At 37.7% G+C, this 27,997-nt stretch overlaps 1 protein-coding gene and 1 gene segment (V, D, J or C); both read left to right on the top strand.

The window, feature by feature from the left end:
• Positions 1-28: 28 nt before the first annotated feature.
• On the top strand, positions 29-15,268 carry LOC120574368 (immunoglobulin gamma-1 heavy chain-like). Its single transcript, XM_039824655.1, has 4 exons — positions 29-99; positions 7,328-7,678; positions 9,917-10,288; positions 14,955-15,268. The coding sequence occupies exons 1-4, from the start codon at positions 57-59 to the stop codon at positions 15,266-15,268; spliced, it is 1,080 nt and encodes a 359-aa protein (XP_039680589.1). The 5' UTR covers positions 29-56.
• A 2,559-nt stretch (positions 15,269-17,827) lies between these two features.
• LOC120574367 lies at positions 17,828-19,506 on the top strand. The segment is given in 3 exon segments: positions 17,828-17,847; positions 19,047-19,081; positions 19,190-19,506. Coding segments are annotated over 3 exon segments (372 nt in total).
• Positions 19,507-27,997: the final 8,491 nt, after the last annotated feature.

Genomic DNA, 27,997 nt, shown 5'->3' with positions numbered 1-27,997 from the left:
TCATGCTGTCAGTTGCAGCAGAAGAAGCTCCCATCAGATCACCTTCAATAGCAACCATGTTCTCTGTAGCTCTGCTGCTGCTGCTGGCTGCTGGATCCTGTGAGTCTCACTGAGGCAGAGACATTGACAGTATGATCACAGCACACTGTTCACTGTTATTACACTGATTCAATACTCAACATGTTTTCCTCCACAGGTGTGAAGTGTGAACAGTTGACACAGCCAGCCTCTGTGACTGTGCAGCCAGGTCAACGTCTGACCATCACCTGTCAGGTCTCTTATTCTGTTGGTAGCTATGCTACAGCTTGGATCAGACAGCCTGCAGGGAAAGGACTGGAGTGGATTGTAAGAGGAGGTGTTGGATACACAACATACTACAAAGATTCACTGAAGAACAAGTTCAGTATCAGCTTCGATTCTTCCAGTAACAAAGTGACTCTAAATGGACAGAATGTGCAGCCTGAAGACACTGCTGTGTATTACTGTGCCAGAGAGCGACAGTAACACAAACCATCAGTAGACCTGAACAAAAACCCCTCAGAGCCTGAACACTTGTAACATGAAGCCACCAGAGGAGGAGCCCTCAGACCACTAATGGTTTCAACACCAGCTCACTGTTACAGCAAGGAGAGAAACAACCCAAATGGTTCTTAATTCAATTTAACAGCTACAGTTTTCATCAACTTAAATACTTTGAAATTGCAATCAGTTATACATCATAATATGTATATACTCTATAATCTTCAAGTGATGGAATAAATTCAGCTCACAACTTTAAAAAGAATATAATCTAACTAGAGTAGACATGAATCCTCAAGGTCAGTGTCTCTTCAGTATTATTTAATAATTATTTAACTCATAACTGCATCAGCAAAGGAATAGTCTTTAGGAAACATCATTGTGATGTTAGTTTTTTTAAGTAAGTGCTGTAGTATAACTAGCAGGAGACAAGGTATAATTGAGGTAAGTTTGGAGACATTACCTTATTTAATCATTAAATTAATAAATATTTTTGTTGTATCTCTTTCCGGTGTTGTAATTTGTAGACGGCCCTAAGCACTCAGTAGCAACAGCAGCAGCAGAGAGGAGAAGCCAATAGGTAAGTTACATAAACTTCTGGTGTACTTACAAACTTTCCAATCCATCGTTTTATGAGTGCATAACCTATTTGTACTAGTGTAGAAGTTTGGTATCATTTCGGGCATTATTAGTGGGGTCACTTAAGAGATACAAACGTGGGTCTGTTAGCCCCTGTGCTAAGCTATTCAGCTGATAACGCTACTCTAGCTAACTCTCCCAATGTTCGACCCAGTTGAAAAAAGCTTCTGGGGGGGTGTTTGGCTCGAGGTCATGGTGCAAAGGACCATAGGGTGAAATTACTCCGAACCATCACTTTAATGACAGCGGAGCCCCCGCCCCTTACAAAGCACTTGATATATTTACATTATATTTCTATATATTTTACTTTATACTTGTGAGTAAATGTTTATTCTCTTCATGATGTTACATCACTTAAATTATTAGACATAGTTTCTTCAATTGTCAAAACATTATCTACTGTAATACTAAATTGCCAAAGTCAAGTATAAACCATAATGTTATAATAGTATAAAATGGTAAAATGACAATAACATAATTGCCAAAAATGATAGTAGATGTTGATCTGAATGAAATTGTATGTGATTATAAATACTCCAGGTGCTGCTTATTGTTCTCTAAATGACTAATGAGAAACAGAGCCTTGATAACAAGATTAATTAAGATTTAACACATTTCAATAAACCTTGTATATATGTTAATGTGTCAGATGTCATTTAAATGTGGTTGTGTTGTTAATACTGAAACATTTTACACAAATTAAAACTTGTCAGACAAACACTAAAACAGCTGACTTGGAGGGTTGACTCTGACTCAGTTTTATTAAATATCTCCAGTCCAGATGTTTCCTCCCTGTGAGGAGGAGTCGATGCAAAACTCAGATATCTTCACCTCTACTTATCTGAGTGCAGAGAGGAGGACAGAGAACAGTGGACACACAGTTTAACATGATGGACTATAGGACAGGACTGCTGCTTTTAACTCTCTGCTGGGCAGGTGAAGATTTTCACTGATCTTAATTAAACTGAGTTTTGAATTGTGAACTAAATTAATGTTTTGTTTTTTTATACCTTGATAGGTGTTGATGGTCAGACTCTGACAGAATCTGAACCAGCGATTAAAAGACCTGGAGAATCCCACAGATTGACCTGTACAACATCTGGATTGTCATTCAGTAGCAGCTGGATGGCCTGGATCAGACAGGCTCCTGGAAAAGGACTGGAATTTGTAGCAATTATCGAATCCGATAGTGACAGAATCTATTACTCTCAGTCAGTCCAAGGCCGGTTTACCGTCTCCAGAGACAACAGCAGAGAGCAGCTGTATCTGCAGATGAACAGTCTGAAGACTGAAGATTCTGCTGTTTATTATTGTGCTCGAGAGCCACAGTGACTGGAGTTGGTTGAGCAGCTGTACAAAATCCTACAGTACTCATTCTTTCATGCTGGTAGTGCACAAGTTTGAAATATTTTTCATAAAATGTATATATTTAAACATTGTATACTGCATTTTTGTTGTTTTCAGGTTATTAAGTTGTTTTATATTCTGTAATTTTATTTTCTTATATATATATATATCTTATATTTATTATGAATTAATAATCCTGCATTATACACAAACTTGAAAACACATTAAAAACACAATAAAGATCACTCATTGATACAAGGTCCAAAGACAGCCCAACAATCTGGTTGCTGAAATTAAACTTCAACAAATACTTTACATTTCTACAAAGTAAGACTGTGATGAAACCCGCTTCCTGAGTCTGTTTTCTGCCTGAGTTTCCTGTATTCTGTCCTGGAATATGTTTTGCCCGAGTTTCCTGAACACACCCTGTCTGGTTGCCTGGCGATGAAGCAAGAGAGCCCTCAACAACCCTCACCTGCATCTCATCAGCTATCTGCAGCACACTTGGTCCTGATCATCACCTCTTCACTTCATAAGCCCTGACCTGACATCCGTTCCCTGCTGGATCGTTAGCCTAAACACTATGTTGTGCCTGTGTATCAGCTTCGGTTCAGTTCAGTTTTTTCTGCCTGCTATTAATCTACCTCCGTTTCCTCTGTCTGCAGTTACTCTCCCAGGATATTCACTCCATCTCTGCCTGGCCGTCAGAAACAACGTCAGATCTGTTCATTCCCTCCAACCTACTCACCTCCACTGCTCGCTCCATCACCTGGATTCTCCTGCTTTCACATTCAAATCACCAAATAAATACTCACCTATACAGTTTTTTCCAACTGCTTACACACAAAATCTTTTCATGTAAAACGATTTTTGAAACCTCTCACTCAAAGTGCAAAACTACACATCAAATCTCCAAAACCATAAGTTATTTCTCAGCTTTTCACTCATTTTTCAATTGCATAAAACACTTTTTTCAAACGGGAAGTGACTTGCTATCCATTTCTAAACACAACCAATCAAAATGCTACACTTATTTACCAGGGCATACACACTCCTCACATTTGCAAACACATTATGTCATAACTGAACACTAACCAATCACTGCTTTAGTATAGGCCTATACATAGGTCAAAGGTCAGATTACCGGTTTTGAACAATGGATGCCAACAATAGACAGAGAGCAAGGGGAGTAGGAGGAAGAGACAGGGGACAACGAGGAGGAGGGAAGAAGAGGAAGGAGAGCCATCTCTGATGAAATCAGGGCCACAATTATTCATCATGTGATCAACCACGGATTGACCAATGAGAGAAGCCCATCTTGATTGAGTAGCTTTACAGTGGCGTCCATACTGCATGCAACTATCTAATGACTATTTCAGCATTACAAATCAATCAGACTTTGTTTTGCACAAAGTGCATACAATTCCACCCCCCACCACACACACACACACCCCCACCCCGACACACAAGCACACACACACACACACACACATTCTTTATTCTAAAAATAATACCTTTGGTTTACATATGTTTGTACTTTTGTTTTCTTGTTTCATGCTACTATATACAACACTGTGCTACTCTTACATACGTAATATTTTGCCCAATAAATATTTTCTGTTTTACAGTTTTTTCCAACTGCTTACACATGTTTTCAAAACTATGTCTCCTTTTTTCAAAACTGTACACACAATTCCTAAAACTGCTCACACAAAATGCAAAATGCCTCACATCTCCTTCAAAATGAAACACTGCATTCAAAATACCATAAACTCATCTCAAAATGAAAAAAAACACACGTTTTTCATAATAGTAAATTTTTGGATATACCATGTACACACTGTTGTTCTAAATCTGAAGCTCTTTTGTCTTTCATAGGTTTATATCTACATTTACAATGTTCTAGAGAGAAAGTAATCTGCTGAAAGTGGTTGAAAAGTGCACTGTAAAAAACAGAAAATATTTATTGGGCACAACGTTACGTTTGTAAGAGTAGCTCAGTGTTGTATACAGTAGCATGAAACAAGAAAACAAAAGTACAAACATATGTAAAACAAAGGTATCATTTTTAGAATAAAGAATATGTGTATGTGTGTGTGTGTGTGTGTGTGTGTGTGTGTGTGGTGTTGTGAGTGTTTGTCCCTGCTTGTGTTGTCGGGGCGGTGTGGGGGGGACAGAATTGTATGCACTTTGTGCAAAACAAAATCTGATTGATTTGTAATGCTGAAATAGTCATTAGATAGTTGCATGCAGTATGGACGCCACTATAAAGCTACTCAAGATGGGCTTCTCTCCCTGATATCATCAGAGATGGCTCTCCTTCTTACTCTTCTTCCCTCCTCCTCCTCCTCCTCGTTGTTATCCCCTGTCTCTTCCTCCTACTCCCCTTGCTCTCTGTCTATTGTTGGCATCCATTGTTCAAAACAGGTAATCTGGCCTTTGAACTATGTATAGGCCTATACTAAAGCAATGATTGGTTAGTGTTCAGTTATGACATAATGTGTTTGCAAATGTGAGAAGTGTGTGTGTGTGCCCTGGTAAATAAGTGTAGCATTTTGATTGGTTGTGTTTAGAAATGGATAGCAAGTCACTTCCTGTTAGATTTCTGTGTCTTAGGTAGAGAATTGTGTGTAATGTTTTGAAAAAAGTGTTTTATGCAATTGAAAGCTGAGTGAAAGGCTGAGAAATAGCTTATGGTTTTGGAGATTTGCTGTGTAGTTTTGCACTTTGAGTGAGAGGTTTCAAAAATCGTGTGACATGAAAAGATTTTGTGTGTAAGCAGTTGGAAAAAACTGTACTGTAACATTACATTGTTTTTTACAGGTGCACTTTTCAACCACTCTCAGCAGATTACTTTCTCTCTAGAGCATTGTAAATGTAGATATAAGTCTATGAAAGACAAAAGAGCTTTAGATTTAGAACAACAGTGTGTACATGGTATATCCAAAAATGTACTATTATGAAAAAAGTGTTTGCCATTTGATGCAAATACTTCATTTTGAGATGTGTTTATGGTATTTTGAATGCAGTGTTTCATTTTGAAGGAGATGTGAGGCATTTAGAATTTTGTGTGTGCACTTATAGGAATTGTGTGTAGAGTTTTGAAAAAAGGAGACGTGTGTAAGCAGTTGGAAAAAACTGTAATCTACCTACCTTGTCCTGGTCTGCTTCTGGGTTCAATCCTCGTGTGTCGTGACAAAGACACAATTATGTCTGTAAATGATATGATGTGGAGTCTATGAGAATGAAAAATAATGTTTCTGTTTCTTTTATAAAATCACTAGAGGACAGTCAGTGTCTAGTTTATCTCTCCTCTGTTACTAAAAGGAGAAACTCAGATCTGCTGTTCTCATTGATCTTAACTGGCTGATACTCAAACTCTAAAATGATTCATATTGCTCTGTAATAAAATCAATAGGTAAATAAGAATACGTCAATCTTTCCATCACATACTGTAATTTCATTAAAATTATTTCTAAGAGAAAACAGCTGAAAGTGGAGATGAGTGATGGCAGCATTTAACGTTATTGTTTAGAGTTAATTTACTTGTATCGTGTATGGAGATAACTAATTTATATAAAAAAGACTATTAATGTTTGAAGATAAAATAATAATATAGCCATTAAGGAATTATTGTTGTGTCTTAACAGAAATGAAAGTCTAGAAAATAAGTGGAGACAATATTGACAGTTTAATGCAATAAAAAATGAAACGTATATTTTCACTCTGCAGATATAATAACACTGAAGAAACTCTTCTATTGACTCCAGTTAGACCAACATTGATGCTTCATATGTTTGATTTTATGCAAACTCAGTGACCTTCCTTGTTTATCAGCTATAAAAACATCACATCAGGCTGTCAGTGGAGTTCACAGCACGTCAGTTTCAACATAAACCATGTTCTCTGGAGCTCTGCTGCTGCTGTTGGCAGCTGGATGTGAGTATCACTGGATTTGTTAAAGTCAACAGTTTTTCTTTTACATTATAACTTGAAACTTTGTTACAAAACATTTTCTTTTTTAACAGGTGTGAAGTGTGAACAGTTGACCCAACCAGCCTCTGTGACTGTGCAGCCAGGTCAACGTCTGACCATCACCTGTCAGGTCTCTTATTCTCTCAGCAGCTACTACACAGCTTGGATCAGACAGCCTGCAGGGAAAGGACTGGAGTGGATTGGAATGAAAAGCACTGGAGCTTCATACTACAAAGATTCCCTGAAGAACAAGTTCAGTATCGACTTAGAGACTTCCAGCAACACAGTCACTCTAAATGGACAGAATGTGCAGCCTGAAGACACTGCTGTGTATTACTGTGCCAGGAGAGCCACAGTAACACAAACCATCAGTAGACATGAACAAAAAACCCTCAGAGCCTGAACACTAACATGAAGCCACCAAAGGAGGAGCCCTCAGACCACTAATGGTTTCAACACCAGCTCACTGTTACAGTAAAGAGAGAAACAGACACAACACAAGTGGTTCTTAATTCAACAGCCACTGCTTTCATCAATTTAAATACTTTGAAATTACAATCAATGATACATCATAATATGTATCTATTAGTCAAACTACACAGTTTTTTATTTTCATTAACTAACACGTATTTGTCAGAGATTCAAGTTCCACATTTTCTTTGTGTGAGATGAAGAACTGAACATTTCATCTTCATTTTGATATATTCAAATATACTTTTGTCAGCTGATTTACTATCACCAGTATGTAAATCAGCCTCCTTGTGTGTTGCCTCATAAAGAAGAGAAGCGTGTGTGTCAGTGAGAGACAGAAGAGCTCACATCAGTTCAGTGATTTATGTTTCCACAGGTGTGAACAGTATTGATCTCATCCAGACAGACTCAATGGTTGTGCAGCCTGGACAGTCTCTGACCATCAGCTGTCAGGTCTCTGGTTATTCTTTGACTGATAACAGCTATGCAACAAGTTGGATCAGACAGAGTGAAGGAAAACCAATGGACTGGATTTCCCATCAGTGGGGTGGAGGAGACTTTTACCAAAATAATGCTCTGAAGAACAAGTTCAGCTACAGCAGAGACACTTCTGCTCTAACAGTGACTCTAAAAGGACAGAATGTGCAGCCTGAGGACACAGCTGTGTATTACTGTGTACGTTACCCCACAGTGATACAAACCACCAACAGACCTGCACAAATACCCAGTAACCAGCAAGACTCAACCACACACACTTTGTAAAATTAGTGTAAACAAATAAATTATCCAGCAGAGTCTATGTGGACAGTTACTCCCTGATAAATTGTCTATGATTAAATGTATTTGAAAAATTTGTCACTACAAGGACGTGATGTTTTGTATCTGTGTAATTGTATTTAGATGTTTTGAGATGACAAGACAAGAAAAAAAATGATTTCCTGTTACATACAAAGAGCTGGATCAGGCAATAACATTTAAAAAAGTAATATAAACATACCTATTCAAATATGCAGTTTATGTATGCAAATAACATTTTTGTAATTTGGCCATGAAAAATATTGTGTCATCTGCTCATTTTGCTTTCCACTTAAAGGAGAATTCCGGTCGATTTCAACACGTAGCTCTGTTGTTTTTGTATCTCTGTTTAGTTCTGGTGTTGAGACGGCAAGACGGGTGCTCCGGGACCGTCCACAAAGTACAACACAGAGAAGAGATACAAAAATATTTTCAAAAATAGGCATATGCTTATTTTTTTAAAGTAAGAGCTGTAGTACAACTAGCAGGAGACAAGTTATAATTGAGTTAAGTTTGGAGACACTACCTTATTTAATCTTTAAATTAATACATATTTTTGTATCTCTTTTCGTTGTTGTACTTTGTAGACGGTCCCGAAGCACTCCTCTTGCCTCTCAACACCGGAACTAAACAGAGCTGAATTAGCACACATTTTATGCATTTCTTTTAAATCTACTGCAGTCAGATTCACTGTGTGCACTTGTAATGACATTTTGAACAACGCTGGCGACGCGCCACAATAACGGGTTGGCGGAGGTTGGGTTTAGGAAAAACCTTACGGGGAAAGGGCGCCTTAAACGCCGGGAGACGCGCCACAGTAACACGCGGGACAAAACGCCACACCCGGGAAACAAAACGCCACACGCAGGGACACCATCCCCGGGAAACAAAGCGCAACACGCAGGACGCGATCCCCGCTCGCCCGGGTGAAAGTCCTGTGTTGTTTGACCCATCCACCACCCCGACCAACCTCCCTACTTGGATTTTCGGCTTTTTATATTAGTCCCTAACATTTTCGTGCGGTGGCCACGAAATATGCTTCCCATTGAAATAGATTACTTCACATTTTCGTGTTGTCCGCCACATAAAAACTGACAAAAACGTCTCCGTGAACACGTATCAATAGATTAAAATAACGTCACATTTACACGAACTGCCATGAGACCGGGCTGTAAAATAATGTTTGAAACGGGCCCGGTTTCAGCCTGCTGGGTGCTAACGCTAGCAGGAGGATAACACGGTGTAGGCAACAGCAATTGTTTTTGTTTTTCTTGCTACTGACAGCACTCAAAATTTAGAAACAACATATAGCTACATGTTGAAATCGACCTGAATTCTCCTTTAAACAGTAAATATATAAGAAATATTTCTCAGTTCAATATACTGTCAGAAAAATACATCTTGTCTGCCCCTGTAGCATCAAACTACTGTATTTCATAGCAGAAATAGTTGACAGGTATTTGGTATTTTTTAGCTTCCCTGCTCTTGTAGAAAACTACTGATGTAAAAATGCATCTGCTTTCCGCGTTCCCTTTTTAAACCTGAAGAGGGAGGTCCATGCAAACTCTTCCTTCCTTATAATCACACCATCAACAGCTCAAGAGTATATTCTTTGTAGTTACTTTTTATGGTAAGGTAATTGTATCCTTTATTTTCTTTCTATATTTGAGCACACACACATACATGTAGATTCCTTTAAATGTTAAGGGGACGATTAAAAAAGAGAAACTGGATCTGTGAATTCTCACAGAATCACAATTGAATTCATATCTTGCTACTCAGTCAGAATCTTATTAAGCTGGAGTCCCAGTCTCTGTCACAATAATCATATATGTGATGTTTGGCAGACATCCAATTAAAATGTAGACAATAGCATATAAAGAGCCTGGTTTTTATGTCCACTGAAGTTTCTCATCTTGCACTCTAGTAACGTGTGTGGTCCAGGTAGCTTTGCATAAAAAGTGGTTGTCATTCGCAAGGCTACTTTTACTTTTATACTTTAAGTACATTTCAAAGCCTGTACTTTGTTACTTTTTCTTAAGTAAAGAAGTTAAATCAGTACTTTTTAGTATTTTTTAACACAAGTATCTGTACTTCTACTTAAGTACGGGAAGTGAGTACTTTTGCCATCTCTGGTGATGGATGATTATCACAATTTCTTTCCTTACAGGAGTTTGGAGTGAGATCAAACTGGACCAGTCTCCCTCTGAGGTGAAAAGACCTGGAGAGACAGTGAAGATGTCATGTATCATATCTGGTTATAGCATGACAAGCTACTATATTCACTGGATAAGACAGAGACCAGGAGAAGCTCTGGAGTGGATTGGGAGGATGAACACAGGTTCAAACTCTGCTAGCTATGGCAGCTCCTTTCAAAGCCGTTTCATCATGACTGAAGATGTTCCCAGCAGCACTCAGTACCTCGAGGTCCAGAGCCTGACAGCAGCAGATTCTGCTGTTTACTTCTGTGCTCGAAGAGACACAGTGACTGAAGACAGTGGAGCAGCTGCACAAAAAACCTCCACAGACAACAAACAGCAATGTGATCTTACTGTAATGACATCTGAGTTTTCTCACTGCCTGAAAAGCACTTTGATATATCCACATAAAACGTCTATTTATTTTAAATTCACGAGTACATATTTATTTTTATAATGTTACATCCTCTACAGTAATAGATATAGTTCTTTTAATTGTCAAACCATTATCTAAAATGCGAAAGTCTTATTCATAAGTACTAACCATGAATGGTATAATAGTATGACACAGTGAGATCAATACAAAGCAGTTGTCATAAATGATACTAGATGTTGGTGATCAGAATGAAACTGATTATTTATATTATTGTGAATGCTCTCATGTGCTGCCCATTCTGCTCACAGAGACCAATGAGAAACAGAGCCTTGATACCAAGATTAAAGATAATTTATCAAATTTGAATAAACCTGGATAAAAAAAAAGTAATTTTTTTTTTAATAAAATATTTGTGTTTGTTTTGTTTTTTTTGCTAAAAAAATTAAAAAAAAAATAAGACTCTTGCACATTCATTTCCCACTTTCATTAAATATCTCCAGTCCAGATGTTTCCTCCCTGTGAGGAGGAGTCGATGCAAAACTCAGATATCTTCACCTCTACTTATCTGAGTGCAGAGAGGAGGACAGAGAACAGTGGACACACAGTTTAACATGATGGACTATAGGACAGGACTGCTGCTTTTAACTCTCTGCTGGGCAGGTGAAGATTTTCACTGATCTTGATTTGACATTCCCATTTGTATTACTGACATATTTCACATGAAGATTTTCTCTGATCTTTGTACCAAGGTAATGCATGACATGCTTATCGTTTTTGGTTTGACAGGTGTTGATGGTCAGACTCTGACAGAATCTGAACCAGCGATTAAAAGACCTGGAGAATCCCACAGATTGACCTGTACAACATCTGGATTGTCATTCAGTAGCTACTGGATGGCCTGGATCAGACAGGCTCCTGGAAAAGGACTGGAGTGGATTGCTATTGATGGTGGTGGTAGTAGCAAATACTACTCTCAGTCAGTCCAAGGCCGGTTTACCATCTCCAGAGACGACAGCAGAGAGCAGCTGTATCTGCAGATGAACAGTCTGAAGACTGAAGATTCTGCTGTTTATTATTGTGCTCGACACCCACAGTGACTGGAGTTGGTTGAGCAGCTGTACAAAATCCTACAATAGTCTTACTGTGCTGATTAAGCCAAATAATGAAGATGATATATGAATGTAATATTTATATAATATATTTTATACATTATATTTGTAATATTACTACTACATTTTACATTAGATATAATTGTTCTCTTCATCATATAACATCCTGGTTTCCTGAGAAATATTATTACTCAACATTAAACAAACAAAAACACAACAAATCCTCAGGTCTCATTTCATTCAAAATGAGACAACACAGACATTTGAGTATGATTGTTGTACGACTGGCTTTTAAGAATTCTGAACAAAAACAAGTAAAAATCATGCTGCATGATATTTGATATATGATTTTATTTCTGACATAACCACACACATATGAAGGTAAAATATGTTGTTTATTACAGAAGAGTAACTTGTAAACGGATGAACTACAATAGTTTTCATCCTTGTTAAAGGATTTAGTTTTTTTTCATTTTGTCACGTTTCAGTTCCTGAGCAGCTGTTTTCCTCTAAAAGGCTTCAGTTTCTTTAAACATTTGCAAACACTGAAACCATTAAAAGTCTTTTATTAAAAGCTGCAAAATATATTACTATTCACATGATTCTGGCTGCTGTCAATGTATTTATGATTGCACTAAATACAGTCAGTAAGCAAATATATGAAAAAAGAAATGCAGGTAGCAGCTACTACACAGCTTGGATCAGACAGCATGCAGGGAAAGGACTGGAGTGATTGTACATGGTGGTGTTGCATCCACCAAACTACAAAGATTCACTGAAGAACAAGTTCAGTATCGACTTAAGACTCTCCCAGTGACTCATCAGTAGACCTGAACAAAACCCCTCAGAGCCTGAACACTTGTAACATGAAGCCACCAGAGGAGGAGCCCTCAGACCACTAATGGTTTCAACACCTGCTCACTCTTACACTAAAGGATGAAACAGTCTTTAGATTTTTTTTTTAAATGGTGATTAATCTACAGTACAGTATAAATTAATTCTCAAAAGTCAGTTTCTCTTTCATAACATCTTTATTTCTTTACGTTAAAAATCTAAAATGTGTCTGTCAGAGAACCAATTTCCACAATTCCACCACTACCCCTAGTCTTGTCAAGAGAAGCATCTGGAAGGGCTTTCAAACTGAACTTGCCAATCAAAACTCTTTTCTTTATCCATTTCTGCTCAAGGCTTGTTTCTGCTAGCCACCCACAACATTACTGTACATCTCTTCCTGGTTTCCCAAAACTGAAGAGCGTCCCGAGGCCAAAATCACAAAACGTGCGTATATTAATCCTACATCAACAACAACTAGTGGTGTTAAAAGCGTTTGCGTTAACTCTTTACTATGGCGTTCATTTTGACAGCCGTAGTTTAAATATTTGGATTTTTCAATCACAAGCTATGTTTCCATCCACACGTTTTTATCTGAAATTAAGTGATATAGAATGAAAAATGCCTTATGGAAACAGTAAAATTCGATTGAATTTCATGAATATCGCGTTCGCTGATGGAAACGTTATTTGCAGAATAAATATTGAATTCCTACTAAGTTTTAGGTCATTTTATGGTTGCAACCCGCCATAAAACGAAGAAGAAGTTTTAGTTTATTTCCGCCCATTATTTCCGCTCTGTTTGCACATATGGCGGGTGTCAACCAAGGGGGTGAGCTTCACTTCAGAACTCGAACCTCCTATGGCGCCATTTTGATGCTACAAAGCGATCACCTCCCGTTAGCATTCCATTCACTGCCATTCATTTTGACGTCACTTTAAAAGCGAACTTTACATCTGAATCATTTAAAGACTCTATTTGTCCATTGTTTATTTCTAAAGAAAAATGACAATGTATAAAATGCTCCATTACCTTGTACCTCACGTTATGGCTCCGTACCAGATGTTTTTGTAAAAATAGGCTAACGATTGTGTCATAACCAAGCGACTTACTGTCGCATAGTAGAGGAATTACCGTATAGTACAGGAGAAGCTTGCAGGCAGTTTCGACTTACATGAGCTGTTTAAGTTTAATTACTAATGTTAACTAGCATTTTAGTTAGCAATAATTAGCATGTGCCCATGTTATCTCCTTACATATACCTACGCTCTCCGTCTCTGTAAGATTGGGAATGATTGAGATTTCTCTTGGCACAGCTACCAGAAGACTTACAACTTTCAGACAGGTTGCTCGCGTCACATTTACGTTGTCTCTCTCAGTTGGAGGCTGCGCAGTAAAGCTCAGCACTCACCGGAAAAGTGCTTCTAATATCCTTCACTGGTCTCCGTCCAGAGCAACGGGATCTGTTGGTCCAGTTTATATATGTCAATGGTGTCAACAAAGACAGATATAAGTGGACGAACGAGGAGACAAGAGACTTTTTGAATTTAATTTATGAGTGAAATATATCGGCTATTTTAGATAGCAGAAATCTAAGAAATACCATAATTTATCAGGAACTCGCGAAGGAAATGGCCAACAAAGGTTACGACAAGCCGTGGGACGTCCACCGGAGTAAATGGAAGTCGCTCAAACAGCGATACTGTCTCAACAGAAGAGAGTTGTCTCGCAGCAGTGCCAGAGTGAAAATAAAAGGCAAGTTCCACCTTTTTTTCATGAGCTGGATCAGCTCCTTGGCTAAAGGCCCATCGTAGCTTCCTTGGCTTCTAATATTAACAACAACTACTTTTGTCTAGCAAAACTTTGTTCGCAAATGTTTGCTTGAATATTGTGCGATTCAGTGCGAAAATGAATGGAAACACCTTAAAATCAAAATCTCAAATCAATTCGATATACCAATTTAACCGAAAACGCGAAACATGCGTATGCTGACGTTTTACAGATTTTTTTAAATTTTACCAAACTTCAGATAATTCGATTGACAAGTGGATGGAAACTTAGCTATTGATACATCATTGTCTGTACTCCAACAAGACAGACGGAGTTACACTTTTAGAAATGATTTCACATTAATTTACCTTATTTAAGTGATTATGTAGAAATGCAGCTGGATTTTCTTAAAAATTGGAATTGTGTGCTCTGAATTTTGATTTTTTTTAGGTGATTTACCTACTACATGAACTGAAACCAATTTATATTATACATATTACATTAGTCCATAATTTTTACATTGCATTGGACAAACCTGACATTACATAAACCTATTCAAATGTTCCAAAGGGACTACTGTAAAAAAAAAACTGGATTAGTAACATCAGGTTAAAAATGTGAAACAAGATCAAAATGGTAAGAGATACGGTGACATGATTTGTGAAAACACAAAATACAGTTAGGAGAATGCCAACAAAGGAGGAGTCAATGCAAAACTCAGTTATCTTCACCTCTACTTATCTGAGTGCAGAGAGGAGGACAGAGAACAGTGGACACACAGTTTAACATGATGGACTATAGGACAGGACTGCTGCTTTTAACTCTCTGCTGGGCAGGTGAAGATTTTCACTGATCTTAATTTAACATAGCTTTTATTTGGTGTCATCAGTTTATTTCACGTGATGTTTTTTATCCTCTTGACAGGTGTTGATGGTCAGACTCTGACAGAATCTGAATCAGCAGTTAAAAGACCTGGAGAATCTCACAGATTGACCTGTACAACATCTGGATTCACATTCAGCAGCTACGCTATGAGCTGGGTCAGACAGGCTCCTGGAAAAGGACTGGAGTGGATCGCATATATAGACACATCTAGTACTCCTATCTCTTACTCCCAGTCAGTCCAGGGGAGATTCACCATCTCCAGAGATGACTCCAGCAGTAAACTCTATCTGCAGATGAACAGTCTGAAGACCGAGGACACGGCAGTGTATTACTGTGCACGAGAGACACAGTGAGAGACGATAATAGGAGGGTCATACAAAAACTACTTCCTCTATTTAAAATCACCACTGGGATCATATCGTTGACTCAGTATCACTTGTTTTACCATACTGTCGACAAGTAGTATGTATTAGTGTGGTGAAACTGTGTTCACTTCATAAGTACAGTGCCTTGCGAAAGTATTCGGCCCCCTTGAATGTTTCGACCTTTTGCCACATTTCAGGCCTCAAACATAAAGATATAAAACTGTAATTTTTTGTGAAGAATCAACAACAAGTGGGTCCCAATTATGAAGTGGAACGAAATTCATTGGCTATTTCAAACTTTTTTAACAAATAAAAACTGAAAAATTGGGCGTGCAAAATTATTCAGCCCCTTTACTTTCAGTGCAGCAAACTCTCTCCAGAAGCTCAGTGAGGATCTCTGAATGATCCAATGTTGACCTAAATGACTAATGATGATAAATAGAATCCAGCTGTGTGTAATCAATCGTCTCTGTATAAATGCACCTGCTCTGTGATAGTCTCAGAGGTCCGTGTAAAGCGCAGAGAGCATCATGAAGAACAAGGAACACACCAGGCAGGTCCGAGATACTGTTGTGGAGAAGTTTAAAGCCGGATTGGATACAAAAGATTTCCCAAGCTTTAAACATCCCAAGGAGCACTGTGCAAGCGAGTAATATTGAAATGGAAGGAGTATCAGACCACTACAAATCTACGAAGACCCGGCCGTCCCCTCTAAACTTTCAGCTCATACAATGAAAGACTGATCAGAGATGCAGCCAAGGGGCCCATGATCACTCTGGATGAACTGCAGAGATCTACAGCTGAGGTGGGAGACTCTGTCCATAGGACAACAATCAGTCGTATACTGCACAAATCTGGCCTTTATGGAAGAGTGGCAAGACGAAAGCCATTTCTTAAAGATATCCATAAAAGTGTAGTTTAAAGTTTGCCAAAAAGCACCTGGGAGACACACCAAACATGTGGAAGAATGTGCTGTGGTCAGATGAAACCAAAATTGAACTTTTTGGCAACAATGCAAAACGTTATGTTTGGCGTAAAAGCAACACAGCTCATCACCCTGAACACACCATCCCCACTGTCAAACATGGTGGTGGCAGCATCATGGTTTGGGCCTGCTTTTCTTCAGCAGGGACAGGGAAGATGGTTAAAATTGATGGGAAGAGGGATGGAGCCAAATACAGGACCATTCTGGAAGAAAACCTGATGGAGTCTGCAAAAGACCTGAGACTGGGACGGAGATTTGTCTTCCAACAAGACAATGATCCAAAACATAAAGCAAAATCTACAATGGACTGGTTCACAAATAAACATATCCAGGTGTTAGAATGGCCAAGTCAAAGTCCAGACCTGAATCCAATCGAGAATCTGTGGAAAGAACTGAAAACTGCTGTTCACAAACGCTCTCCATCCAACCTCACTGAGCTCGAGCTGTTTTGCAAGGAGGAATGGGCAAAAATGTCAGTCTCTCGATGTGCAAAACTGATAGAGACATACCCCAAGCGACTTACAGCTGTAATCGCAGCAGAAGGTGGCGCTACAAAGTATTAACTGAAGGGGGCTGAATAATTTTGCACGCCCAATATTTCAGTTTTTTATTTGTTTAAAAGGTTTGAAATATCCAATAAATTTTGTTCCACTTCATGATTGTGTCCCACTTGTTGTTGATTCTTCACAAAAAATTACAGTTTTATATCTTTATGTTTGAGGCCTGAAATGTGGCAAAAGGTCGAAAAGTTGAAGGGGGCCGAATACTTTCGCAAGGCACTGTACATGCATGAAGATCATGCAAAAATCAACATTTTGGTAACATTTAAAATTAAAAAGCTTCCACATGATTTTCAGAATTCAGAAGTTTTTTTATGAAATTATTTTCTTATTCATACCAAATTTATATAAAATCCTTGAATTACCACATTTTACAGCCCTAAAAATGAATCATGTAGATATTTAACAAATCAAAACCATGTTGCCATTTTTTCTCTGTCATTTTTAAAATATACTCTGACTTGACAGATCGTTTTAATACTGTATGTCTGTATACAGATCTTAGCAAAACCTCTTCCCATTATGAAAGAAGCTGGATCGGAAAAGTCTGAACATTAAATATGCTGTTTATTATTGTACTCGAGAGCCAGAGAGACTGGAGTTGTTTGGGCAGCTGTACAAAATCCTACAGAACTCATTCTTACTGGACTTATAGAGTACAACTGTCTCAAATTCTTAATCTTTGAAGGTTAACCTTTACAAGTTGATAGTACATTTTCACACCTTTAGATGCTTCAGAATTGACTCCTTCATAAGGTGCAAAATCATGAAAATCACATAGAAATGATGGGTGGAATGATTGTTGTCGAAAACTGATATGAATGGAAATACATAAGGATAAAATGCCATTTGTTTTGTTTTCAAATGTCTAAAAGGACAAAAAAACATTCTGAGCTGTAATGATGAAAAATAAAGTAAATTCTAGTCCTCTAAACATTAATTACAATAATGCATCTTCTGCTTCTCATTCACTGTCATGTTGGTGCTTGAGAGTATCCCAGCATGCATTGGGTGGAAGAAAAGTAAGCAGGTATCACACTACCCAATGTGAGTCGAGTGCAGATATGAGATGCGCATGTGCCATGTGAGCTGCGCATGCTCAGATTCAAACGGTTTACTGGCTACCCGATGTGAGTTGAGTTTATGGCATAACACCAAGGGATCCGGATCCGGCTGCAAGCAAGGTGTCATACTGAAATTTGTAAAATCCATAAAATAATAAACTTTTCTCCCCCCTTTTTGCCCCAATGCCAGTGGACCCCTCACTGACGCTCAGTAGCTCAAAGCTCTATTGAAAATAAAGTACAAATAGATAAATTCATCTTGTACATGTTGTCTATGGGTACATAAAGCAGAGAAATAAAGATTTCAGACAAATTAGGAGGCAGCAGGTACAATATTTATAGAGAAAACAACCTGTTATGGACTCCACTCCCATGACCCCTTATGCATGTTTACTCCACAAGACTCCAAAAACTGCAGGAAAACATACTGAACCTCATTTAAAGTTTAAAGTTTAAAGTTTAAAGCGTGTAGTTGTCGCCGCGTCATTGTCGCAAAGTGACGCATGCGCAACTCACATCTGCACTCGACTCACATCGGACAAGGGAACAAGTAGAGGGCTTCAATAACAAACATTTTTTTGGGTGTCACAAGTGAGTAATCTTTCTGTTTAAAAGTAGCTACAATTCCTGTTTTAAAACTCTAGAGGGCAGACAAGGACTGACTTTAACACGTATCCCAGTGACGTCCATATACAGGAACAAAGACAGGGAAGAAAAGCAGTATATGTTATATTTAATTTTTTTCAGCCCCTACTGCTCCGGATGTTGATGTTCTCCTCCGAATGATAATCTGTTACAAACTTTTCTGCCATGAAATTACCATAAACCTTCAAAATGCCACATCCTGGTGTGCTGGGCACCACTGCTTCAATCTATCAGATGACATAAATTATGCTTAAATTATTGTTGTGGTAAAGTTGATAAACTAGTTAATCATTTTAAAATTGCATTGAAAATGTATAAACTAATATGGACACTTCCTAGTAGGTAAAAATGTATTCTAGTTTCATCAAAGAAGATTTTAGATTCCAGTCCAGATGTTTCCTCCCTGTGAGGAGGAGTCGATGCAAAACTCAGATATCTTCACCTCTACTTATCTGAGTGCAGAGAGGAGGACAGAGAACAGTGGACACACAGTTTAACATGATGAACTATAGGACAGGACTGCTGCTGTTAACTCTCTGCTGGGCAGGTGAAGATTTCTACCACCTTTCTTTTGAGGCTAATTTAGTTGTAAAAATATGTATATATCTTGGTATATTGTTTGGCTCTGTTCTGATCAAACTGCTTTTCTCTCCAGGTGTTTGCAGTCAGACTCTGACTGAGTCTAAACCAGTGGTAAAGCGCCCTGGAGAATCCCACAAACTGACCTGTACATATGCAGGAATATCAGATGACGATGCTGATATCAGCTGGATCAGACAAGCTGAAGGAAAAGGACTGGAGTGGGTTGCGTACATTACTGCTCCAAGTGGAAGCACTAAAGCTTATTCAACATCAGTCCAGAATCGCTTCACCATATCCAGAGACAACAACGTGGACCAGGTGTATCTGCAGATGAACAGCCTGACGACTGAAGACTCTGCTGTTTATTATTGTGCTCGAGAGCCACAGTGATACAGGAAGCCACAGAGTTGTACAAAAACCACTGCAAATGTCACTGTGACAGTCACTGATAGAAAGTGTAAGTTTAAATACCCCATAATTGACAGTATTTGATGCATCTGTGTCACTGATAGAAAATGCAAGTTTAAATACCACATAATTCACAGTATTTGATGCATTTCCCCACACTATGCTTTTATCACAACTTGCCCTAAACAGAAACTAAAGGTGGAGTTCACACACCATCACACAATAGCATTCATTTCATTTCACCAAATGACAATAATTACATAATCTATTGTTTATTTTCATTTAACAGTGTTTTGTTCTGGGCTTTTTAAGTCCCGTAACAAGCTGTACATTTACAAGCTCCCAGTATTTCTCAAATATCTTACAAAACATTAATAAATGTTTTGAAAAAGATTTTTTTTTTTTACTATTATTCAGTGCCACAGTTCAACACATTTTCATGAACAGTTTTGGGATAAAAAATGTGTATTATGGTCTGAATAAAAGGATGTTGGCCAACCTTTATTGGCATGGTGTTCTATCAATATATTAAATGGTTTTTTTTTATGTAAAAAAAAAATACAGTTTTTTTCATATTCAAATACATACATAAGTCATGTCATGGTATACCGATGATAAATACAATTTTATTTAAAACTTTGATAAACTGAAAAAAATAAATGTTTAATGCAAAACACAACTTAACCAATTTCCAACCTTAAATATATTTATGTTGATTGGATTATTTTGTTTTATTCTTACCCACTGCTGATAATATACTGTCAGAAAAATACATCTTGTCTGTCCCTGTAATATTTCATAGCAGAAACAGTTGACAGGTATTTGGTATTTTTTAGTTTCCTGCTCTTGTAGATGCTACTGATGATAAAGTCCATCTGCTTTCCATGTTCCCTTTTTAAACCTGAAGAGGGAGGTCCATGCAAACTCTTCCTTCCTTATAATCACACCATCAACATCTCTTAGAACATTTATGACAGAACTAGGACACTTTAGAAAACTTAGAAATATTCAGAGCAGAAAAAACTGGATTACAGTGTTTATTACAGAATGGAAAACATGATTTCAATGAGTTAATTCTTTATAGCTACTTTTCATGGTAAGAGTAATTTCTGCTTTACACACTGAAGACACTCTAGTCTAATATTTAACCTCTGTGATGGATGATGATCATTTCTTTCCTTACAGGAGTTTGGAGTGAGATCAAACTGGACCAGTCTTCCTCTGAGGTGAAAAGACCTGGAGAGACAGTGAAGATGTCATGTATCATATCTGGTTATAGCATGACAAGCTACAATATTCACTGGATCCGACAGAGACCAGGAGAAGCTCTGGAGTGGATTGGGAGAATAAGTCCATATAGAAACACTATGAGTGGATTGGGAGGATGGATACAGGTTCAAACTCTGCTAGCTATGGCAGCTCCTTTCAAAGCCGTTTCATCATGACTGAAGATGTTCCCAGCAGCACTCAGTACCTCGAGGTCCAGAGCCTGACAGCAGCAGATTCTGCTGTTTACTTCTGTGCTCGAAGAGACACAGTGACTGAAGACAGTGGAGCAGCTGCAAAACCTCCACAGACAACAAAACCGAATGTGATCTTAATGACATCTGAGCCCCCTTTACAAAGTACTTTGATATATCTATATTATATTTCTATATATTTTACATTTTACTTTAAAGTGATGAATAAATATTTATCCAGTTCATAATGTTACATTACTAAAGTAGAGTTTCTTCAATTGTCAAAGGATTATCTACTGTAATACTAAATTGCCAAAGTCATAATGTTATAATAGTATAAAATAGTGAAATGACAATAACTTAATTGTCAAAAATGATAGCAGATGTTGAAATTGTGATCAGAATGAAATTGTATATGATTGTAAATACTCCATGTGCTGCCAGTTGTTCTCAAAATGACTAATGAGAAACAGAGCCTTGATAACAAGATGAATTATGAATTAACACATTTTAATAACCATTATATATACAGTATGTCAATGTGTCCGATGTAATTTGTATATTATTAGAATACATTTGGTTGTGGTGTTAATACTGAAACATTTAACACAAATTATAACATGTCAGACAAAGGTCAAACAGCTGACTTGGAGGGTTGACTCTGACTCAGTTTCATTAAATATCTCCAGTCCAGATGTTTCCTCCCTGTGAGGAGGAGTCGATGCAAAACTCAGATATCTTCACCTCTACTTATCTGAGTGCAGAGAGGAGGACAGAGAACAGTGGACACACAGTTTAACATGATGGACTATAGGACAGGACTGCTGCTTTTAACTCTCTGCTGGGCAGGTGAAGATTTTCACTGATCTTGATTTGACATTCCCATTTGTATTACTGACATATTTCACATGAAGATTTTCTCTGATCTTTGTACCAAGGTAATGCATGACATGCTTATCGTTTTTGGTTTGACAGGTGTTGATGGTCAGACTCTGACAGAATCTGAACCAGCGATTAAAAGACCTGGAGAATCCCACAGATTGACCTGTACAACATCTGGATTGTCATTCAGTAGCTACTGGATGGCCTGGATCAGACAGGCTCCTGGAAAAGGACTGGAGTGGGTTGCTATTGATGGTGGTGGTAGTAGCAAATACTACTCTCAGTCAGTCCAAGGCCGGTTTACCATCTCCAGAGACAACAGCAGAGAGCAGCTGTATCTGCAGATGAACAGTCTGAAGACTGAAGATTCTGCTGTTTATTATTGTGCTCGACACCCACAGTGACTGGAGTTGGTTGAGCAGCTGTACAAAATCCTACAATAGTCTTACTGTGCTGATTAAGCCAAATAATGAAGATGATATATGAATGTAATATTTATATAATATATTTTATAAATTATATTTTTAATATTACTACTACATTTTACATTAGATATAATTGTTCTCTTCATCATATAACATCCTGGTTTCCTGAGAAATATTATTACTCAACATTAAACAAACAAAAACACAACAAATCATCAGGTCTCATTTCATTCAAAATGAGACAACACAGACATTTGAGTATGATTGTTGTATGACTGGCTTTTAAGAATTCTGAATAAAAACAAGTAAAAATCATGCTGCATGATATTTGATATATTATTTTATTTCTGACATCACCACACACGTATGAAGGTAAAATATGTTGTTTATTACAGAAAAGTAACTTGTAAACGGATGAACTACAATAGTTTTCATCTTTGTTAAAGGATTTAGTTTTTTTGCATTTTGTCACCTTTCAGTTCCTGAGCAGCTGTTTTCCTCTAAAAGGCTCCAAGTTTCTCTGTATGTCTGTTTCTTTAAACGTCTGCAAACACTGAAACCATTAAAAGTCTTTTATTAAAAGCTGCAAAATATATTACTATTCACATGATTCATGCTGCTGTCAATGTATTTATGTTTGTAGCAAATACAGGCAGTAACCAAATATATGAAAAAATAAATGCAGGTAGCAGCTACTACACAGCTTGGATCAGACAGCATGCAGGGAAAGGACTGGAGTGATTGTACATGGTGGTGTTACATCCACCAAACTACAAAGATTCACTGAAGAACAAGTTCAGTATCGAATTAAGACTCTCCCAGTGACTCATCAGTAGACCTGAACAAAAACCCCTCAGAGCCTGAACACTTGTAACATGAAGCCACCAGAGGAGGAGCCCTCAGACCACTAATGGTTTCAACACCAGCTCACTGTTACAGTAACAATCTAAAATGTGTTTGTCGGAGAACCAATTTCCACAATTCCACCACTACCCCTAGTCTTGTCAAGAGAACCATCTGGAAGGGCTTTGAAACTGAACTTGCCATTCAAAACTCTTTTCTTTATCCATTTCTGCTCAAGTACGGTGGCCGGGAAGTGCAATGCAACATTACAAAGAATGAAACACTTTTACATTTTGGAAAACAAATTTACATTTTGGAAAACAAAATAACATTTTAGAAAACAAATTTACATTTTGGAAAACAAAATAACATTTTAGAAAACAAATTTACATTTTAGAAAACAAATTTACATTTTGGAAAACAAATTTACATTTTGGAAAACAAAATAACATTTTAGAAAACAAATTTACATTTTGGAAAACAAAATAACATTTTAGAAAACAAATTTACATTTTGGAAAACAAAATAACATTTTCGAAAACAAATTTACATTTTAGAAAACAAATTTACATTTTGGAAAACAAAATAACATTTTAGAAAACAAATTTACATTTTCGAAAACAAATTTACATTTTAGAAAACAAATTAACAAGATGCAAAACACTTTTACCAGTCCCGAAACAAATTTACAAATGACAGATTCTTCACGGAAAGGGAATGTACCACATAACGGAAGTGATGAGGTGTTGTTGGTGAGCGCAGTCAATTTGTGTTGTTGTGAGTGAGTATATGGCGTGAATGAAGTTTATGCAGACTTTACGTGTGGTCGGGTGTTTGGAGTTTTTATATGACGCGGACCTGACGGAAACACAGGGAACGTGATCGACAGCCCGGCCGGATCGAAGCTACAGCAGGGGGCAGCTGAGTCCGTCTGCAGCTGCAGGACCTGGAGCTCACTGCCCATTCCTGGGAGCCAAAACCGACACCACGCGGCTGGAGACCCAGGCCGTATTGCTGGGCCCGCTGGAGGGAAGGGAAGCCCGGAGAATCAGATCCAGGACTGAACGGAGCGGACTGTCACAGCCTGCTGAAGTTTAAATCACAGGTTTCCTAAAGGGAGTCTGGCGGGACTCGGACTGTGGACGACAAAACACGAATTTAAAGTCTCGTTAAATAAATAAATACATGCAGAAATAAATGAATCATTAGTGGGGGAGTGAGCCTGGACATTTCAGTCTGTTTAAACTTCACTTTGAAGCAGAACCTCTTAGTTCAGAAGGGTGAAGTTTCCGTTTGTACTCATATCTGTGAACTGATTATAATAAATATTCTTTGTATTAACACATTAATTAGTCTCTTTGTCTTTTTGTTTAAAAAAACTAGAACATCGCATGAGATTTTGACGATTTATAGTGATTTTATTTCCGTTAGACCTTTGCCTACATTGACGCTGATGCATTAAGGACGGCCCATAGACAGTATATAAGGCAGTGCCTCCCCTGTTCCAAGATGGCGGCTCTATTGACGGATTCGATCCATAACTGCCGTAGTCAAGGCGACATGTATACAAAAACTCATCACTTCCCGGTATGTGGTACATTCCCCTTTCCGTGAAGAATCTGTCATTTGTAAATTTGTTTCGGACTGGTAAAAGTGTTTTGCATCTTGTTAATTTGTTTTCGAAAATGTAAATTTGTTTTCGAAAATGTTATTTTGTTTTCCAAAATGTAAATTTGTTTTCTAAAATGTAAATTTGTTTTCGAAAATGTTATTTTGTTTTCCAAAATGTAAATTTGTTTTCTAAAATGTTATTTTGTTTTCCAAAATGTAAATTTGTTTTCTAAAATGTTATTTTGTTTTCCAAAATGTAAATTTGTTTTCCAAAATGTAAATTTGTTTTCTAAAATGTAAATTTGTTTTCTAAAATGTTATTTTGTTTTCCAAAATGTAAATTTGTTTTCTAAAATGTTATTTTGTTTTCCAAAATGTAAATTTGTTTTCCAAAATGTTATTTTGTTTTCCAAAATGTAAAAGTGTTTCATTCTTTGTAATGTTGCATTGCACTTCCCGGCCACCGTACTCAAGGCTTGTTTCTGCTAGCCACCCACAACATTACTGTGCATCACTTCCTGGTTTCCCAAAACTAAAGAGCATCCCGAGGCCCAAATCACAAAACGCGCATGCATTAATCCTACATCAAAAACAACTAGTGGTATTAAAAGCGTTTGCGTTAACTCTTTATTATAGCATTAATTTTGTCAGCCCTAGTTTAAATATTTGGAGGTTTCAATCACTGATACATCATTGTCTGTACTCCCACAAGACAGACTGAATTACACTTTTTGAAATGGTTTAACATGAATTTACCTTATTTAAGAGATTATGTAGAAATGCAGCCGAATTTTCTTCAAAAATTGAATTTTGTGCTCGGAATCTTGCTGGATTAAAAATCGATGTTTGGTCTAATAATATTGTACATAAGCTTTATTCACATGAAAAACAGCAATTTGATCAAAAATAACTTTAGGAGACAAGAGTCGTTTAACTACAGTATCTCAAGTGACATGAGATGTTGTTTACCTATCTCAAGCCGACAAGTTGATTTACCTGCTACATGAACTGAAAGCAATTTTTTGACTGAAAATATTATTAATAACTTTTATTTATGAACGGTAACATTATTCCATTATTTGTACTTTGCATTGGACAAAAGTGAGAATCAATAAACACATTCAAACGTTACAAAGTGACTTAAAGTAAAAATAAATAAAAATAAAGGATTAGGTAACATCAGGTTAAAAATGTGAAACAAAGTCAAAATGTTAAGAGATACGGTGAGATGATTTGTGAAAACACAAAATACATTTTCTCACATCCGTCAAGTCATTAAAACCTCCTTCTTTCACCTCCGCAACATCGCCAAAATCAGACCCTCTCTCACACCCCCCGCTGCTGAAAGACTCATTCACGCCTTCATCTCCTCCCGACTGGACTACTGCAACTCACTTCTCCTCGGCATCAGCTCTACCAACATCAACCGACTCCAACTGGTCCAGAACTCAGCCGCCCGCTTCATTACCTGCTCCAAATCCTGGCACCACATCACTCCAGTCCTAAAACAACTCCACTGGCTTCCTATTTCCCACCGGATCACCTACAAAATCCTGGTCCTCACCTACAAAGCCCTCCACCATCTGGCCCCCTCATACCTCACTGACCTTCTCTCCCCCTACCAACCCTCACGGTCCCTCAGATCCACCTCAGCCGGTCTCCTCTCCATCCAAAAGTCCAACCTGAGCCTTCTCCAGAGCAGCTCCCAGGCTCTGGAACTCCCTTCCCCAAGAGATCCGCACCTCTGAGTCCCTCACCATCTTCCAGTCCCGCCTCAAGACCCATCTCTTCACCTCAGCCTACCCATAGTCCACCTGCCCCCCTCCCTTTTTCATCTGTATCTTGTTTTGTTCTACTTGTTTTGTTTGCTCGTTTTGTTTTGTTATGTTTTTATAATCTACCCTGCCCTGTAAAGCGACTTTGAGTCCATGAAAAAGCGCTATATAAATTCAATTTATTATTATTTAGAAGAAAGCCAAAAAAGGAGGAGTCAATGCAAAACTCAGATATCTTCCACCTCAGTGGACACACAGTTTAACATGATGGACTATAGGACAGGACTGCTGCTTTTAACTCTCTGCTGGGCAGTTGAAGATTTTCACTTCATCTTGATTTGACATATTTTCATTTGTGCTTCAAACTTACAGTGCTGCTTGACATGCCTTTATTTTTTGGGTTGACAGGTGTTGGTGGTCAGACTCTGACAGAATCAGAGCCGGTGGTTAAAAGGCCTGAAGAATCCCACAGATTGACCTGTACAGCCTCTGGATTAACAATCAGCGGCTACAGGATGGCCTGGGTCAGACAGGCTCCTGGAAAAGGACTGGAGTGGATTGCTACTATTGATGTTACTAGCATATACTACTCTCAGTCAGTTCAAGATCAGTTTACCATCTCCAGAGACAACAGCAGAGAGCAGCTGTATCTGCAGATGAACAGTCTGAAGACTGAAGATTCTGCTGTTTATTATGGTGCTCGAAGAGACACAGTGACTGAAGACAGTGGAACAGCTGCACAAAAACCTCCACAGACAAAAAACAACAATGTGATCTTAATGACATCTGACTTTTTTCACCGCCTGAAAAGCACTTTGATATATCCACATAAAATTTCTATATATTTTAAACTCATGAGTACATATTTATTTTTATAATGATGTTACATCCTCTACAGTAATAGAAATAGTTCTATCAATTGTCAAACCATTATCTAAATTGCCAAAGTCTTATTCATGAGTACTAACCATGAATGGTATAATAGTATGACATAGTGAGATCAATACAAAGCAGTTGTAAGAAATGATACTAGATGTTGGTGATCAGAATTAATCCGATTATTTATATTATTGTGAATGATCTCATGTGCTGCTCATTCTGCTCACAGAGACCAATGAGAAACCGAGCCTTGATACCAACTGAACTGACTTAAGATTCTGCTGTTTATTATTGCACTCAACAGCCACAGTGACTGGAGGTGGTTGAGCAGCTGTAAAAAATCCTGCAGATCCCTTTCTTATAGATATATTCTTAGAATTTTTTTTTTTACCTTTTGTTGTTTTTAATAAAATCATGAAAATGTGCCCTGAAAAAGATATACATTATTACCACCAACAAAAATATCTTACTTTAATTTAAATTTATTGAATTTATTGAAAGGATAGCCCCTTGAGATGTAGCATATCATTTTAGAGGGGGACCTATCAATTATCACTTCCTTACAAAACAGCCAAAAACAGCAAAACAATCATTGTCC

This window comes from Perca fluviatilis, chromosome 15, assembly GCF_010015445.1.
Source record: "Perca fluviatilis chromosome 15, GENO_Pfluv_1.0, whole genome shotgun sequence".
Taxonomy (NCBI): domain Eukaryota; kingdom Metazoa; phylum Chordata; class Actinopteri; order Perciformes; family Percidae; genus Perca; species Perca fluviatilis.
Note: the sequence above shows the minus strand (reverse complement) of the source record. Positions and strands in the feature narration are given on the sequence as shown.